Raw genomic sequence first — 18,242 nt, forward strand, 5'->3', positions numbered from 1 at the left:
CAGAAATGAAAACACAGGCCTGATTGTAAGTAACAGCCTGATCTGTATCGGCACACTGCTGAACTACAGTCAATAGCTTTTTAATCTTGTCTCCTTGCTGTTCAAAGGCGCTGCTCATTCTTATCTTTATTACTCTTGAACACACGCCAAAGTTCGCTCTGCCCCATCTCAAAAAAAAAAAAAAAAAAGAAAAAATTCCGCGAAGAAAAGTCACGGCAGAAACTCGAAGCCGCTCTCAAAGAGCCCCGCAGGGCGGGTGAGCAGGGGAGCCCTGCGCAGGAGGGGCGGGCAGGATCCTGCTCGGTGGTGAGACCAGGGCTGGGGACGGCAGGCGAGGCCCATTTCCATTTGGAGGCGGCTCCTATGGCTGGCAGCCCTTGGTGTGTCCCTTTCCACGCTCCCTAACCATCCCTAAGCACGGATGGGGTCCCAGCTGTGACCCGTGCTGGCTGCGCACGGCCGCAGGTCCCTCCTCAAGTGGTTTTTCACGTGGCTGCTTTGGTGTTACTCTTCTTGCTGTAGAGGTTACACAGAAAAACCCCAAACCTCCTGCCCTGCAGTGATGGGAAAGTGCTACTGAAAGCAGGGAACTCCCAGCATCGACAGTGAGCCACACCCCCTCCCGGGGAGACTTATCAGTGCCCTGGGACTGGAAAACTCAGGGCAGGTTACATCCTTAAGCCACAGCCCAAACCTGCACAGCCCCCTGCTGTGGGAAGCAGCAGCACAGATGTTCTCCACACAGCACTCTACTTCCTCTGGAATTTCTTCAGTCACAATCCAGCAGGAAAACCAGGCCATAAGTTTTGCCTCGCAGCAACTGCAGATTGACTGCGGCATCACTTGCAGAGAAGGGGAAAGGATGCTCCTTTTATTGCCATCCACAGCTCTTCCTACAGCTGTGATCCTGCTCTCCTTGTCCTAAATAAGGCTGATGGCCCATTTCATTTCTTCTTCACCTTCAGGCAGTGAAACAAGTAACTCTTTGTATTTATTCCAACTGTTCTACTCCACAGCCATTACAAGCCACTATTTTGTAACAGGGCAGAACAGCACCCATGTTCATTCTTCTACCTCGAAACAGATTTTCATTTGCTTCACCAGTTTTTTATATTAATGCCTTTTGTAACAACGCCCCAGACATAACTGCCCCGTGTGGAGGGTGTGGTGGTTCATGTGAAGAATTTTTCCCTGATTTCTGCATTCCTTTGTGAGCTTCTGTTCTCAGGAAAGCCAAATGAACACGACCCCCAAGGGCTTTAAGCCAGAGGCATCAAGGATAGCAGAGTTACATATAAGCCAGAATTTTCCAGAACCAGATGGCACATCTTGGTTCAACATCTCTTCAGTGCCCACACAAGACCTCCCAAGAGCCACAAGGAAAAGGTGGATATGCAGCCAGTCTAGTGCATTTTACTACATGTTATCACAGAATTCCAGAAAACTCCCTGAAACAAAAAAGGGACTTATTTCAAATGAGTCTCTGTAAAATTCAGAATTCAAAAAGCACTTGGGATTTTCACAGCAAAGGCTGTCATCAAGTGCATTACTTCTGCCCACCGAGAATACTTAATAAATCAGTCAGTGCTTGACCTTCACTTTGTTGTTCTTCTGCAGCCAGTTCCCAGGACTAAAAAATCCCATCCCTGGCCTATTACAACAGCCAGAACAGAGCAGCTCCACCCAGGTGCCTAGGGAAAAGTGCTGGAACAGGGCAAACACACTGGCACTTCCCTGACACATTCCTGCAGCTCCCAGCAATTTAGGATTCAGCAGCTTCCTAACCCAGAGGCATTATCTCACATTTAATAACCCTCTAAGGGCATTTCCTTCTTGTACTGACATTTTATACTCACATTTCCATGACTGTGCAAGAAGCATCACTCATGGCATGGTGATATGAGGTGGGACAGCAGCAGCAGCACCTCCTGCTTGTGTCACTCCTGCCTCTGGAAAATTCCACCTTATATGGTGCATCCTGCACTGGAAGAAACCCTGAGTAACTGCTCCCCTTCTCCATTCAACTCCTAATAGTGCAGCACTCCACATCCCATTCATCCTACTCCTTCTGCCAGTCCATCCTACTCAGATGCTCTGCCCCCAGCAGCCACTTCATTCCTTTGTTAATCCTGCTGCTCTTTCATAACTCTTCCAGTTCTCACCTAATTTGAGAGTACACTAAAACTGCACATAAATATGGATCCAATTGGGATGTACACAATAGCATGACTTCCTAATGATTTCCTTACAATTCCTAACACAGAATTTACTTTTAGGGGGCAAATACTGCTGAACACTACATTGATATTTTACCATACTCAGAAAACATCGTGGGTGTAACAGCAGTCAACTTAGGGGCTGTTATTACAGAAGGATGAGGGATTTTTTCCGTGTGCATTGCTTGATTTTTATCTGTATAAAATTTATCACTCATTAAATCATGCAGTCAATCAGCAATTCAAGGTCTTCCTACAAGCCAGCCTGATTTTATTGCCCCAAATAACTCTGTACCATTGGCAAATTGTCTTCTCCTGGTACTCTCCAATTTGTCTTCCTTAACTAATTCCTGAAATCTAGGACATGTTTCTCCAGCCTCCTGTTACTATCAGAACATCCAGTCATGGCCTCAGTACTTCCCCCAGCAATTTATCATCTATATCAAACATCAATTAATTTTGCCAACAGGTCATTCCTCAAAGTTTAACACTCTAGAAAAGAGTATCTCATACCTCTCCTTTAAGTCAACCTCCTCCTTAGTGTGCCCCATCTGGAGGGCAGCACCAACTTGAACAGCCCCAAATATTTTATTCCCTCAAATGAAAATCCAACCTCCAAAAACATTTTTTAAGTACAATTCCCACAAAACATGAGTTTTAGGCTCATTGAAAACTGAAGTGTGTTCCATTCTTGTGAATTTCTAAGGAGAAAGACAGTTTTCTCTGAAGGAAATATGATTTTTAAGAATGTTCTTGAGCTCTCCTGTGCTTTTAGCACCCACCTTTTTATGGTATTTTGAGAAATATTAGTCTTGGGGAGCCCTGAATAGAAACTTTCAGAGCAGATTGAGAAAACATCCACACAACTTATGCAAAAGGCTGCTTGAGGCTCAGGAGATATTGCAAAACCTTTCCCTTTTGCCTAAGAAAGTCACCTATGTCACCACATGATCCATCAGCTTTACTTCTTTGGTCCCTTTTCCACCTTTGAAATTTACTGCAGTTTTCTGCTTGCCTTTTCCATACATGGAGAAGTTAAACAAAAAAAGTCCCAGAAACAAAGTCCTAGCAAGGGCTTCAAGAAGCTTCAGTTATAACAAATTTAGAACAAAGCCCTGATCACATGCAAATGTAAATATATACAGGGAAAAAGAAAAAGAAACTAATTTTTCTAAGAATGCATTTTCTTCCCTTTGAAGAGAAAAACCCCAGCACACACTGTTGGAATGGCATTGTAACTACACAAGAGCAGCTCTAGAGACTCAATGCAGGAGCATCAGAGTCTCCAGCATTGGAAGGGGAATTGGTTTTCCTGGCTTTCTGACATACTCCTTCCAATGAGCCCATCCACCATAGTCTGGAAATGCTGCTTTTGGGTGCACAGAGGGTCCCAGGGAGGTCAGGGACCAGAGTCAAGATGGCTTTTCTGTATTTATATAGCTGTGATATAAGGAGATGAGATCCTCTCTACCTTCTTACAGAAATCCAGGACAAACTGCCTGAGCCACCAAAACCACAGACAGCCCTGTCTTTCCATTGAAACACTGGACACAAAAAAGCTGTGGACTCACCTTGGGCATTTTGGCAAATCGCCCTGCTCGGGTGTCTCGGATGCTGGTAATATCCAGAATTTCCCTCTCCTACAACAGAATAAGGACAAAGAAAATGAGGAAAGACAAAGGAGGAAGGAAAGCACTCCATGACAGAGCTCCCAGAAGCTGTAAATCAGGTTGGCTTGTGTCTTTTCCTGTGGAAGAGCTCTCCTAACAGGAACAAGGCAGGGAGGGAAGCCATTCCCACAGAGGACACTGCACAGCCTTCTCCAGGAAGTCCTTCCACGTCCTCACTACTGGCTTGCTGTCTTGTTTGTTCTTTTAATATCCAACCTGAATTTCCTTCCTCTGTTACTAATTTTTCTTCTCACCATGGGTCTGGAGAACAAATTATACTTGTTGCAGCAGATAATATTATTTTCCAGGATCACAGTACAGGACAATGTGGATGCCATGTCTTCTGGCTGCATCCCCATTTTATTGTTAAGTGGGAAGTAATTCTACTCCCAATCCCACTCCTTTCTGAATCCTTAGTGCAAAAGCAGTTCAGTGTACTTCAGCTGCTAATCAACAGCATTTTCCAGGAATGCGAGACCCCTTCCAGTCTGGGTTTCCTTGTGGCAGCTATGATTCCTTCCCCCAGCCCCTTTCTCAGGTATCCCAATGAAGTACCTCCCTTTCCACGGTGACACCAGCTCCCCTTGCCTCACTTTGTGCTCCACTTCTTCCTGCTGGAACCCTTAGAGCAGAAATTCTACTGCCTGAGTGGACCTTGAAAGTAGAACGGGAGTGACAGAGACATCAAGGGGTGTGACAGTCCCCAGTGTGGTGACACTGTTCTCAGGGGATGTGGCTGTGGCAGCACCTGGTCTCAGTTGGCACTGGACACAAAGCTCACCCAGACCCAGCAGGTCCCTGGCCAGGGCCTGTGCAGGACTGTCTGACTCTGCCATGGCATCTAGGTCAGGCGGAGGAAGTCGAGCTGAACCACAGCCCGCTCGGGAAAGCAGAAGTAAGCCCAGCCTTCCACCTCCCTCTCCATGACTTGATGCTACTCATCAGTGAGGAACTGAATTCTCTTTCCTCCATGTGTTGCTTCTCCCTCTCCTCCAGCAGCCTACAAACATCACCTTGAGCACAAGTTGCTCTCCAGACTCCATGTAGGCCCTACATCACTATGGTCACTACTTTGTAATTAAAATGTCTAAAACCCCAATGGGTCAGTTAATGACCCCACTGTATAGATTAGGAGAATCCTGTATCTTGCTGGGTGATAGGGATATCAGCACAACTGTTCTCCATGAAGTCCTTTGAAGGACATGTAATGAGCTTTGCAGGAGTCAAAAAAGGTGAAAGTGTGAAAGGCCACACTCACACCTTCAATTCCTGCACTTTCCTGGCGCTGTGAAGACCAGCCTGCCACTGACCAGCTCCCACTCCATGGTGGGGTGTCCCTGCTAAGAGGGATGAGTGTGGCAGTTTGCTCCCAAGTGCAGGATTCGAGCACTTGCAGTGTTGGCATCTCACACAAACCTGACCTGGCTGGTTGGAGCCCGAGCTGGGCAGACTCAGCACTCACCGTGCTCTGATAGGTCCAGTACACGTAAAAGCCCTGGGGATCCACTCGGAGAATCACAGGAGAAGCATTTGATGTTTCCTGACAAAAAGACAACAAAAGAAAGAATGTTGGCACCTTGAGTGACTTGGAGAAAACATCCTGGGACACGAGGTTCCCAGTTCAAATACAGACCCAGGCAGGTGAACACCCTCTGGCATTTATGAAATTTATGAAAGCCCAAGGATTTTAGGACATCTCCACAGTGACACTGGGAGGCTCTGGAAGCTGAACCCTGAGTCTCACCTAACCTGTACTTTTAACAAGAACAGCTCTCTTGGAGCTTTCTACACAAAGAGCTGAGAGAAAAAAATATCTGGAGATTCAATTCAGTGTTTCATTTGAAAAGTCTTCTTTGACCTGCTTCATTCTACAAGCTCAGTACTAACCCAGGCCAAGCAGAGAAAGCACTCATCCATGGCATCTCCCATCCAGGTGTTCATGCAGATTATCTGGGCACTAGCCAGGAAGGCTTCAAGGAGGGGATGCATCAATGCAGCATCATTATGCTGTTTTAGATGGGGATTCTGAAACTCCACAGACTGTCTCTACACTGACCATCAAAAGAAGCAGCTGTGTAGACACCCACACCACAGGCTGCAATCAGAAAGTATTTGGGGCTGATCCTGAACCCCACACAGCCATTTCTGGGAAGGCTCCACATTCAATTCAGGAAGCTGAAACACATCACTGCTAATAGGAAACCAGTAATGAAATCTGGAAGTTGTACTTGTCTCTTGGCCTCAGATTCTTCAGCTTGGTACTCAACCCATACTTCACTCTAGAGTGTATCTGTATTTTCAGGGACCTCCATTTCCATACACAATATTTACAGTAAACTGTAAGTGTAAACACCACATCCTATGTGGTCCCGTTACTGCCTCCTGTCTTCCTCCTGCTGTGCCAGGGCCAGTGCCAGCCTGACCAGCACCAGTCCATGTTCCCAGAGCTCTTGGTTGGCTCCCTGCACACGTGGCCATGGAGAGCAGAACAGGCCCCACAGTACCACCACAGAGTATTGTGCCATGTCCTAGATTACCCTTATCTCCCACAAAGCAGCTTTCTGGAGGGCAAGCTAAGGCTGCAAGGAAGCTGCTGCCAGCCAGGCTCCTGGGCAGGGCCAGGCCTGCCTGGGGGTGCAGGCAGCCTCTCCAGTGGGGCAGCTCCTGGCAGCAAAGGAAACGGGCAATCCTACAGAAGATGGTCTGGCAGCCAAACGGCTGCTTCTCACTCTGTGGGGCAAAAAGCAAACACTGTCTGCTAAAATCCTGTAATCCATAATCTTTCAGAGACAGGAACAGTTTTAACTCTGCTATGAGGACTCAGAGGCAGCAGAGTGCCAAACCCACACCCATCTGTCCCGTTCAAGAGGTCAGGTACTGCCTTGTGCCCTGACAGGGCTCCCAGCTGGTTCTTTCACTCAGCTACCACCTGCATAGTAAGACTTCACCTCAGTCTTCTTAGGAGCCCCAGCTTGCTGCATGCTGAACAAAGAACCACAGAGCTGCTCCTTACCTCGAGGTCCTGCAACTAACTCCATGGGACAGATCAGAACAGTCCTGCCTGTCAGGGATCCATTGCTCTCTCCTCTAGACAGTGCCTTACCAAAGCTGGACAAGGTGAGGGCTCTGTAGATAAAGTGTAGGTTTGTTTTTTTGCTGGAAGGCCCTAGTTCAGTCCCAAGCTGAACAGTGATGGAAAAGACCAATCTGATCTTCTTTAACTCCTTTGCCTCACTTATCCTGGGAGGAGTTCAAAACTGTTACCAACAGTAGAGTCAGGTCAATTGAAAGCAATACAAAAAACACAGCACTCATGAATTCTAAAGCACAGCAATTCTACAGTCTGGAGTTCTTACCATCATCCTCTGCAGCCTGTTCTAACCATGGATGGGGAAAGCCCAGTGCAATGGAGCAATGTGACCAGAACAGCCCACTCATGGAGAAGCCTTTCTTTATTGGTGGAGATCAAGCCCGTAAACTACTTAGTTGAGGCAACCTCTTAGAAATGTTTACAAATATATAAACCTTAAGGGAAGATCCAGATGGGAATTGAGCTCACTAATCAACAGCTACAGCAGGAAATAAACACTTGCTGGGTCTTGGAAGCCCCACTTGACTCACCTTGGGTTTCAGGGGAACCTATCCCAGGAATACCCAGTGAAGTAGTTAACAGTTTCCAGTTCTTGGGAAAATGGTCCTCAAGGACTGAACACAGAGTCATCAGCAATTTTAGATAAGTTTGGCTACTGTTATTCTGAGAAAGCAGATTTCAAATTCTAAGAAGCCCTGAGTGCAGTCTGCAGGCAGTGGGCTCACAGGAAAGAGGAAGGCTGTGCTTTTCACTGTACCCCTGTGTCATCCTCCTGTTTACGTACTGCTAACAGAGCAACTGGCAGCCATATTCCATTTCCTATTCCTCATATTCATCCTTCCTGCCAGCTGCACAGTACACTGCTCTCACTCTCAGTGCCGCTGGACCACCCCGCTGATGCTGTGCACAGGCAATCCACGCCCCCACACACTCCTTTGGGATTTAACATTCTATTCCAGCTTCACACCCACAAAAGTGCTAATCCCTCCTGCACTGCTGCTGCAGGCTCTTTCTGATCATCTCATTTGCAACACCACATGAACCATCTCCCCAGATCCCTGTGACTAGCCATAATCTGGGCTCTCCCCCTTTTATCAACATTCATGCTCAACAGCAGACAATACATCTCCAGACAGCATGGATGGGTAGCTGCTCTCCTCCTGCTCAGGTTTGTGGCTGCTGGGGTAAGCACTCCTTTGCCTCCTTAGAAAGTGAGGAGGGGAACACTTACATTCCAATTAACTGCTGCTGCTCTACACTTTCTTCCCCTCATACAGAAAAGCACTGACTGCAGAGCAGCTGTTTTGAAGGTAAAGATGACAGTGAGCTGGAAGGAGCAGTAGCTTGCTGCAGCACCCTGAGGTTTCAGCCCTGCTAAAGCACAGGCCCTTTGCTGCTCGGTCATTCCCAGACCCAAGGGGCCAGGCAGGCGTGGGAGGCCATGGCTCACCCTGATCCACTCAGGCAACAGGGCCATAAGAGGAAGCAACTTGGAGTCTGATTTCATCTCTATCTCTAAAGTGCAATGAGCTCTTTGCTCTGGAGTAGATCCTACCCCTCATGCTCCTCCACAAAGCCCAAATGTGGCATTTGCATCTCACCCCGCAGAGACTCCCAGCAGTGACCACCTTCCTGAGGGCTGGACATTATGTCCTACAACAGGGGCTGCACACACAGACCCAGGGAACACTCACTCCATTTGTTTCCATCCTCCACTACAAAAGGTGTAGAAATCACGCCCCTGACCCCTTACACCCACCCCTTTTAGTCCTCAGCTTTCCTGTTCTTCCCCGTTCCCTCTCCTTGTCCAGAGATCTCTGCTGTCAGGTGGGATATCACACTGAACACAGGCTCCCAGCCTCCCCACAAACTGTGACCCCACCAGGGTCTCCCTGCCACCGCAGGCACAGCCAAGGGAAGGAACACCCAGTACTCACATCATCCCATTTGATGAAGCGGTCGCCCTTGCACAGGTACTCCTTCACCTCTGTGGGCTGCAGGATGGGGTTCAGCACGGACATGGTCCTGCAGGTGTGCTCCTCAGCTACCAGAAGCAAGAGCAGCTGCACAGTTCACTCCTCCTTAGCCCCCTCTCCTCTATCTCTGCTTCTCACGTGGCAGGGCGTTCTGCCATGGCCACTGTTGGCATTGGAGAGCAAACAACCTCTTATATCCCAGCCCAGTTTAGGAGGGGCAGGGACGGGCAGGCGAGGAGCGATGAATCTGCATTGTAAATCAACAGCTCTCCAGGCAAGCAGAGCCTCACCCAAGGTCACCCAGAGGAAGGCTGGTGATGGCTGGTGCTCGTGGGCACAAACACCCACTGTCCCTCCGGGAGGGATCCACTCCTTGGAGCTGTGCTGGTGAGGCACCCGGCTCGGTGAACTTCCGCAACTCCACTTCCTTAAATGCTCTCTTGACGAAGTACAGGCATTGCCAGAAATGCTCCAACTGCTTCAGCAGCTGTGGTTACGGAGCAGCTCAGCTCTGGCTACAAGCAGACTGCCCCCTTCATGCAACAGGCCAGATGTCCCAGGAAACAAACTCATTCCTTGCTCTGGACAAATTCCATTTCTGGGGCCACTCACTGCACTGTCCAGTCTTAAACAGTTTTCCTTTCTCTTATGGGCTCTTCTGAATGTCAGCCTCAAAGTGAGACAGACCAGCAGGGCAGCTGGAAATTCCCCAAATGAAATAAAACATTCCCAGAATCCCAAGGAATTCTATTCTGCGGATTCACTCGGCTCTGCGGCAGATACGTGGGACACCGAACAGGAGAGGTGGACAAGGTGGGGATTACAACGACAAAGCAGCAGGGAAGCGACCAAAAGCAGAACAGCTTAAAGGCAAACAGGGCTAAACAAGCCTCTGCTCCTGACCTTGGAATGAAGGAATTCCATGTGGGCAGCAGAGGAGGAAAGGAGCTCCACTGGCTGATGGGCGCTGGCTAACCTGGAGAGCAGTTTATGAAAGGCCTGACATAGGCAAGATCAGTTTTAGTCAGAGGCAGAGCCTCACAACTAATTACAAGCGGAAAAAACTCTGCTATGATTGCTGTGGATTCCCATGCACATGGTGAGATGCCATCCTCATCTCCTGTCAGAGCAGAGGTTGCCATTGCTCAAGTGGGACAAGCTGCTGGCAAAAGTAGCACAGAGTCTCTAAGAAAGGGGGGAAACAAACCCCCCTACTGAGCAAGAGGAGTCAGCTGCATGCTTTGTTCCTTCCTTTCTTCCCTGCCCTGATGTGATAAGTCTGGCACTTCGCAGCAGCCTGGACAGTCAGGGAATGGCCACCGAAGGAATCCTAAAGGCATTCTCAGGTGTTAGTAGCATGAGGCAGGAGAGATTAACTGGAACTGCAGCAAATGCTCCAACTGTAAAACAATAAAGGCAGGAAAAGAGAACCCTGAGCAAACCCAGCATCCTTTGTCTTTCAAGGGGTTTACCTGCCCAAAAAAACTGGGAATAAGAGAGCTTCCACATTTCCAGCTACCATGGCATTTTCTGCACTTACCAATCTTTCATTTACAGGAATTGGCTATCCAGTGGAAGGTTACTGGCTCTTTTTTCTTAGTGTCACTGGGATATTCCAGTAGCCAAGCCAGTGTCATCAGGATCCCACACTCAGGGAAAGTGGTTAGTCCCAAGCAAAGAAGCAGAAGATGACAAAAAGTGTAGTGAGGAGTGAAAGTTCTCTACACTCACCTGATCTCTTCTGCAAGGCCAGAGCAGCTTCAAGGCTGCTTCCCTTTAAATTAGGGAGCAGCAATGGAGAGAATAGAGAGCATCAACCTTGCCCAGAGGTGCTGCAGTCCTCCCAGCTTCTGGAACATTGGCAACACTTCAGAAAGACCCTGGAGGTCACAACTGCAAAGCAGTGAGAGATGGAATGAGCTTTGCCACCTGGTACTGCCAAGGGCAGGTGAAATCAGTCATAGCTACTGGATCCCATGGCTTGACTGGTATTATCAGTGATCACAGCTTTGTGAACCAAGTGCTTCCTGTCAGAATCTTCCTGCCAGGGCCTCACGGAGAAGCTGCTTCTGCCCTTCCCTCACACGCGGATATTCATCAGCTTTCTCTGCCTCATCAACAAAGTATGCAAGAATCCTGCCACAGCTTAACTCCTACATCACTCAAAGTCAGCTTCCCCTAAGGAATAAAACCTTAATTCAATAAATAATGAAATTATAATTAAGGCCCAACCAAACACAAGCAGCATGAAGAGCAATGCCCAAGTTGGTGGCTGCCCTGCAAGGCCACATGATGTCCAACAGCAAGGGCCAAACCCCCACTTGCACAAAGGTTGTCACAAAAGCTGCAGCTCCCTTTCTCTTGCCCAACCCAGCCTCCTTATCTTCCACTTCACACTCCTTGCTTTGTGGGAGCCTCTGTCCCTTGCATGCAGAGATGGCTGATGGAGCAGTGATAGGATAGAGCAGCAGTCCTGCCCTCTGCAGAGAGCTCCAACATCACAGCAGGCATGAACAGCAGCAGTATTTGTTCATTCAAACCATTATTTTCTCTCTGCTGTAAGGCCCATCACCCAGTGCACACTCTTCCCACATCCCTCTGTCTCCTTGCTTTCCTCCCATACCTTCCCTGCCAGGCAACCCACCACTTGCTACAAGTTTTGATACGCAAACATTTTCCTTTTTTTTTTGTTTAATATTCTTCCTTCTCTCCCTGTGCTACCTATCCAGCAGCCTGTACCTCCCCCAGGGTGCATGCAGCAGCAAGGCAGGCAGCATCGCCCCTCAGACAAGGTCTAGAAGACAAGGTTTGCAGACACTGATTTAAGCCACACCGTTAAACTTCTCTGACAGGATGGCTCCTGACTTCCAGCAAATTAATTACTCTGTAACCTGCACCCCACCTTACTCCTGGCACACAGAAAATCCGTAAGAAATCTCTCCCACCACTGTAGCAGGATAATTACTTTGCCATGTGTAATGCTGTCCTCTAGTGAAGAGCTGTGACACTGCACATCAGCAATGAACTCACAGCTCTGCAAATGCCAGCCCATCCCACTGCTCCTGTGGCTGCTCTGCCCTCAGAGCGCTGGCAATCCCGAAAGGATTAATGATACCATTAAGACCACAAAGCCAATATTTTCTCACCACCTTGGAGAGCAGAACTGCTGAGTGTGTGTACAGGGCATATCTTGTGTCCCACTTCGAGCCAAAACCACAAGGCCAAGGACTCCTGACAGCTCTGAGAATGACTCTTCAGCCTGATCTGCAAAAGTCAGAGGGCAGTGGACTATGGCACAAAGAAGTGGCCACAGATGCCACAAAACCATAAAAGCAGCGAAGTCTTGTGCAAAAAAACCCCCAAACCCAAGAAACTATCTGTCCAACCACCAAGACATGGTTAGGCCTATAATTAACTGCTCACTGGGGCAGTGTGTTGTGTTCACAGCACTGATGGCTTTCAGTGTATTTCCAAACTGTGCAGTGAGTGCTGCAAGCAGGATCACACCATATTTAAACATCCCATACATTCCTGCCAGGTCACTGCTGCCCAGGGCTGGCTGAACCATGCCATTCCTGACTGCTGGGAAAAGAACAAGACTTCTTAAGACAAATCATTAACAGGAAAGAAAAGAGCATGAGGAGCTGCAACACACAGACAACATGCCCATCTCATGGTACACTTCAGTAGCAGAGTAACAAGAACAGGAAAGCAACCTGTACCACACCTGGAGGTGGATGCACCCAATTCTCCCCTGTATCCACCTCCAGTACAAAACACTGCACAGGAAATCAGGAGACTGGGGAGGAAGCCCCATTCTGCTCCTAACCTCATCAACATTTCCTTCCCACTCCACCAGTCCAACTTACTCCAACTGTTTGCCTACTCAGTTCATGAAACCAAACAGGTGTCAGCCCTGGTCTTCCCTGGCCTTTCCACAAACTTCACTTCTCCACATGCTAGCCTGAAACTCTTGTTTCTGTAATATCCAGCCTCAACCTACAGCGTTCTCCTCCTCCTTGCAATAGCCTTTGCACAGCTCAGAGATGTCCCAGGCATCCCATCCAGTATTCTGCTACTCTTAGAAGCAGGGTCTGCATGGAGAGAATCTCAGGCCAGCAATCTTCCCTTAATGAAGTCTTCCCTATCCTGCAGCACTGGGATGCTATTCACTGACTGTAGTCATGGGCAATCAATAACACAGGTTCATTTAGCTATATCCTTCAGGGGCCCTTGGAGAGCAAGAAAACATCCCACTGCAACCGGTAGCAGCAGAATTCAAGCTTTCCAATGCACCAAGGAGCTTACAAAGAACAGGAGCCTGCAGAGCAGTTTTTGGAGTGGTTGGGAGGAAGGGTGCTCAGGGGCTCTGCAGCTCTCCTTTCTTGGCAGGAGTCCCTGAGTGCATCACATACCCTTGACTGTCTCCAGCAAGTGATCTCTTTTGTGCTCTTCAGGAAGAATCCTAGAGAGGGATAATTTGCAAGCTGTGTCTAGTATCAGACATAGTCACTGACTTTACAAGACCCCAGAGCTCCAGTTTTGCACCACAGGAGTCCAGTCAGAGCACAGCTTGGTGTTTCAGCTAAAACCCCAAGGACAAAGCAAACCCCATTACTGCAGCTCCTTTAGGGGTGGTTGTGAGCAAGGAGCTCCATTTAGGAAAGAAGGCACAGACCTGCTCACAGCTGTCTGGAGAGAAGCTCACACCCAGTTATTTGTCCACAATAAAATGAAAAGCTTTCACCTGACTTTGGCAAAAGCCAAGACTTCATATTAAATGAACACAAGCCTTGTCTTACTCAAAGCCCTGAGAGGGAGAGAAGAGAGAAGAGAGCCTTAAGAACACCAAACTTCTTGAATAATACCATGGAATTGTGTGTTTTAGGAAGGGCAAGGCTCCACTGCAGCATAAATGAGTCAAAAATAAATGCAACAGGTAGGTGAAGCTGTTGGGCTGAAGGCAGAACATCCCAAACCCATCACACTCAATACATTTGCTGGGAATGTTCCAACAATTCCCCTGCACTTCCGGCCTTATCTGGTTACTAAGCAGGGAAAGGTGAATACGTGTTTTGACAATGAACAGCTACATCTATCATATTGCTAATGGTATTGGTTGATATGTGCAGATACAAATGTAACATTTGGTTGGAAGGTTCATCTAGAGGTCAGCTTTGGCTCAGGGCCTGTTGTTCAGGGCTCAGTACTTCAATCCGACAAGCACCAGGCAAAAACTGACAAGACCTCATGAAGCCCCAGGGGCATTCCCTGTACATGTCAATCCTCTGCCTCTTAACTGGAATTAAGCAAGAGCACAGGGAAAGGACTTGTGGGAGGTAGTAACTCACCATCATTTCACCTGCTGAACAAAAAAAGGATGAGGAGCTGGAGCAAAGCCATCACTGATGAAGAACACATTGAAAAATTACTAGAAAACCCATTTTGTAGGAATTGCTATAAATTTATGTGCACAATTAAACTTAAACATGTACAGCTCAAGCAATTTTGTATGTATAGCCTCTAGAACACCACAGAAGAGGCAACTTTATAAAGTAGGAAAGCTTTGCCAGCTGGGAACCATCAGCTAATTCTGTTCAGGTAGGAGACATTTGACTTTAAGTAGAACACAGGTGTAACCAATACAATCAAGTGCAACCCATCAGCACAAGGCAAGTCCCAAAACTGGCTAATAAACACTTCCCAGACATGCAGCAGGATTTAACAAACATCAAATACTCCAAGAAGCCACAGCATTTAGATCAAAATATTGGGTTGGAACAGACCTTGAAAAATAATTTATTCCACCCCCTGGCCCAAACAGGCAGGTTTTGTCCCCAAAACTGCTTTGCTCACAGCCCCTCCTAGATGCTCCTTTTGCTCTGGGAGCTCCCTGCCCTGTCCACTCAGTGCACACATACCCCCATTGCAACACCTCCCCTTCACATACAGACAGCAGACCTGGAGCTTTTAGTCAACACAAGCCTCCCTTTCCAGGAATTACAATCATTTTGCAGCTACTCCATTTATTCCCTAATATATCTTCTTGGGGAAGCCTCTTTGGGTAATAGGCAGTTCTCCAGTTGCTGTTCCTCCAGAACTACAAGTTTTGGTTTACAAGAGGTTTCTGTTGCAACCGCTACACCTGATTGACCTCAGATTGAACGGAGGGAGAAAATGATTGCAGAAGACACGACTACATCATTCCCAAAAGTAATTTTCTTGCACGATAAAGAAAACAAGGCTAATTTATACACCAAATCAGCATCTTAGTTGCCTTTTGAACTAGACAACAGAAGAATTTTGTGAGGAACTAACACCTGTGGAGTAAGGTGAAGCCATATACCTTAACCGGAGGTTTAGACTGTACCAATGATGGGCTTGGGAAGAACCCGGTTTGGACAAAACCAAAGCAGCCTTTCCCTCTAAAAACTGCCGCTTGGCTCGGGCACCCTTGCAGCCTCACAGAGGTGCAGGCAGCACATACCTGCATCAGGGAGACACCCACAAGTATCTCCGTCGGGAAGCCAAGGTAGAGAGGACACCCCTGACCTGCTCCAGTGCTGGGCATGTTCCAGGAGGCCGTGCCAGAAGCCTTCCCACGGCTCAGTGGGTGCTGCCCATGTCGCTGAGGCACCCCCAACCCCGGTGAAGGGAAGGGGGGTGGGCGCCAGGGGGCTCATTTTAAGGTGGCCCGGGCTCCTCCCTCCTCCCCTCCCATCTCCTCCCCTGCTGCGGTTCCACCCCTCGGGGCGGGGTTGCCCCCTACGCTCCGCCCCTCGCCCCCGGCGGGGCAGCGCGGGCAGCGGCACCGGCGGCAGCGCGGGCGGTACCGGCATGTCCTGAGCGGCGGCGGCGGCCGATCCGGGCCGGAGCCAGCACGGAGGGCTCGGTGGAGCAGCGGGCCAAGGGCCGGGCCCCCATGAAGGAGAAGGAGGCGGGCGCGGAGCGGGGCAAGCCCGCCACTTACACCGGGGACAAGAAGGCGCGCATGGCGGCCAAGACCAACAAGAAGTGGGTGCGCCTGGCCACCGTGCTGGCCTACGTGCTCTCCGTCTCGCTGGCCGCCATCGTGCTCGCCGTCTACTACAGCCTCATCTGGCAGCCGGTGCGCGGCAGCGGCGGCTCCTCCAGCCCCGGCCCCGGCGCCGCCGCCACCCCCGCGCAGCTCCGCGCCGCGCCCGCCGGACCCACGGCGGGGCCTCCGCCCGCGCCGCCGCGCACCGGCCCCGGCGCCACCGCCCCGCCGGCCGCGTCCCCCCCGCCCGCGGCCGGGAGCGGGCCGGGCGCCGGCAGCCCCTGAGCCGGGCGGGCCGGGGAGGCCGTGCCGCCGGGGATGCGCCCGCGGGGCTCGGCCGAGGATGGAGACCGAGGGCTCGCCCGTCCCTGCGGCACCGAGCAGCGCCCGTGGACACTGAGCGGAGACCGACCTGGAGACTGACTCGGCCCCGTTTGGACTCGGTGGAACTGCGGTATCTTCTTTTCCCCCCCGGTTTTTCCTCAAAAGGGAATTTTGTGGCTTCGTTTTCTTCCTCACCAGGGCTAGCTTCTCCCTTTGAACCCGCATTGAATTCCTGCGCTGTTTATGCCAGTCTGTTACCTATACAAGGATATCGGTGTCCAAAATTCCTCGCTATTTACAGGATCAGCTGGGAACAATACGAATTTAGAGGCTGTAATCCATTGTTGAAGTAAAAACAGTTTTGTTTAACGATGAGCATAAACTTATTTAAAATATGTGGAAGGTAAATTGACTTGTTTACTATATTAAAATATTTTCCCAATATGAAAGTCTCTGTAACAAAGTATGTTCTCTTCGGTGGTGGGAGGAGGAATGCTGAACTGGAAGGGGTCTGAGTAGCAAAAATTTGGCCGCTGCAATGGGCAACTGTGATATATGATGTTGATTCATTTGTCATTGGTCTCCATAGGTGAGGCTGGAGAAACCTCTGTACTTGGCTAATAGTGGAAACGAAGCAGTGGTGCTGGAAAGGTTTGATGTGTGCTGGCAGAGCAGGTGGAGCTGTGGCGGTGGGTGCTGCTGGGCTCTGAGCTGCAGCGCGCTTGTGCCCTTGTGCTGCTGCCTGCGAGGGATGGCAGCGCTTATGGATCGTCCCCGCGCCTCTGGGGCATGTGGAACCAGGGTAGGTCTGGGCCAGGCTGCTCCTGGTGTGTCCTGGGAAGGCTCTCCTCCCAGCTCTGTGCTTTCCTGCCTTTTGTCCCTCAGAAATTTTCAGTTCCTTGATGAGCAGGGTGAAAAAATGGCCTTTAATGACTCTGGGATGTGGGATATAAACCAGGAAACCGTAAGAGCCATGATGTTCCAAGCTGCTGCTTTCCAGATGGATGAATTCAGCTGAATCTGTAAGGCTGCCAGGCTGTGCTGTATCCCTATGAAAGAATCACAGCAGTTCAGATTCCTTCTGCTGAGGGATACAAGCATGCTGTAACGTGGCGTGCACATTTCAGTTGTGCAGATCACAAAGGTACCATAAAATATGGCACTTGGTGCTTGAAAAGAGCTTTCATATCAAAACCGGAGTTTAATATGTGAGTTTGATATGAGTTTGTGGTGGTTTGTTAAGGCTGCATCATCAGCTGGGCATTGCCTTTACAGCATCTGTGAAAGGTAGAACCAGGAGCACAGGGCTTGCAGGGAGAAATGAGGTGAAAAGAGAGTGGTTTGTGATCTTCTTTTCACCCTCCTTTCCAGTTTTCTGGGGAGCATGCAGGGAAGGCTTTGTGTTGTTGGAACAAAAAGCTGGTGGGAAGGACAAAACGATCCCGCTTAGTCACTTTAGCCAAAGTCATGGGATCACTGCCCCTCCTGCGGGGCAGGTGGAAGAGCTGGAAGCACTGTCAGCAGATGGGTGCACTGCAGCTGTCACCTCCCAAGCTGCTTCTGTGCTCTCCCTGTTCATCCGCAGGGGAAGGCTGAGTGTCCCGGGGCAGCACCGGCTCCAGACCCCACGGGTGTCTGTTCTGTAAGTGGGGATTGTGTTCCTTTGGTGGTTCTGCCTGCAGCGTGTCGATCCCTCTCCAAGGGGCTGCTCATGCCCACGGCAGTTCTGGGTCCTGGTGACAGCAATGCCATTTGCTGGCCTTGGGATACACCTATGGTTGTGGGGGAAAGTTCCTGTAGCTCCCTGAGGGAGGAATGAGTGACAGGGAAACCAGGCTCATTGTGGTGCCAGTTGAGTTTAGCCTGCTCCTCGGCTCAGGTGCTAAATGCAGAACCAGTTGGGAAGTGTCTCTGAGAAGGAGCTTGTGTTTAACTTGTAAAACCTTT

At 49.5% G+C, this 18,242-nt stretch overlaps 2 protein-coding genes across 3 annotated transcripts in view; one reads left to right on the forward strand and one right to left on the reverse strand.

Moving 5' to 3' along the window:
• Window positions 1-9,499, reverse strand: part of PLCB2 (phospholipase C beta 2) — a 35,991-nt gene extending 26,492 nt beyond the window's left edge. The window contains exons 1-3 of one of the 2 annotated variants that reach the window (XM_056494108.1): window positions 8,915-9,499; window positions 5,349-5,426; window positions 3,788-3,856 (exon numbers count right to left, since the gene is read on the reverse strand). In XM_056494108.1, coding sequence (XP_056350083.1) covers window positions 3,788-3,856; window positions 5,349-5,426; window positions 8,915-8,998 — 231 coding nt within the window. In that variant the 5' untranslated portion in view covers window positions 8,999-9,499. The remainder of the gene's footprint in view (window positions 1-3,787; window positions 3,857-5,348; window positions 5,427-8,914) is intronic. The other variant, XM_056494107.1, reaches the window with a different exon arrangement.
• Window positions 9,500-15,732: 6,233 nt separating this feature from the next.
• INAFM2 (InaF motif containing 2) lies at window positions 15,733-16,744 on the forward strand. Its single transcript, XM_056494129.1, has one exon. The coding sequence runs from the start codon at window positions 15,876-15,878 to the stop codon at window positions 16,254-16,256; it is 381 nt and encodes a 126-aa protein (XP_056350104.1). The 5' UTR covers window positions 15,733-15,875; the 3' UTR covers window positions 16,257-16,744.
• The last annotated feature ends 1,498 nt before the right edge of the window (window positions 16,745-18,242 follow it).

Source organism: Oenanthe melanoleuca, chromosome 5, assembly GCF_029582105.1.
Source record: "Oenanthe melanoleuca isolate GR-GAL-2019-014 chromosome 5, OMel1.0, whole genome shotgun sequence".
Lineage (NCBI taxonomy): Eukaryota > Metazoa > Chordata > Aves > Passeriformes > Muscicapidae > Oenanthe > Oenanthe melanoleuca.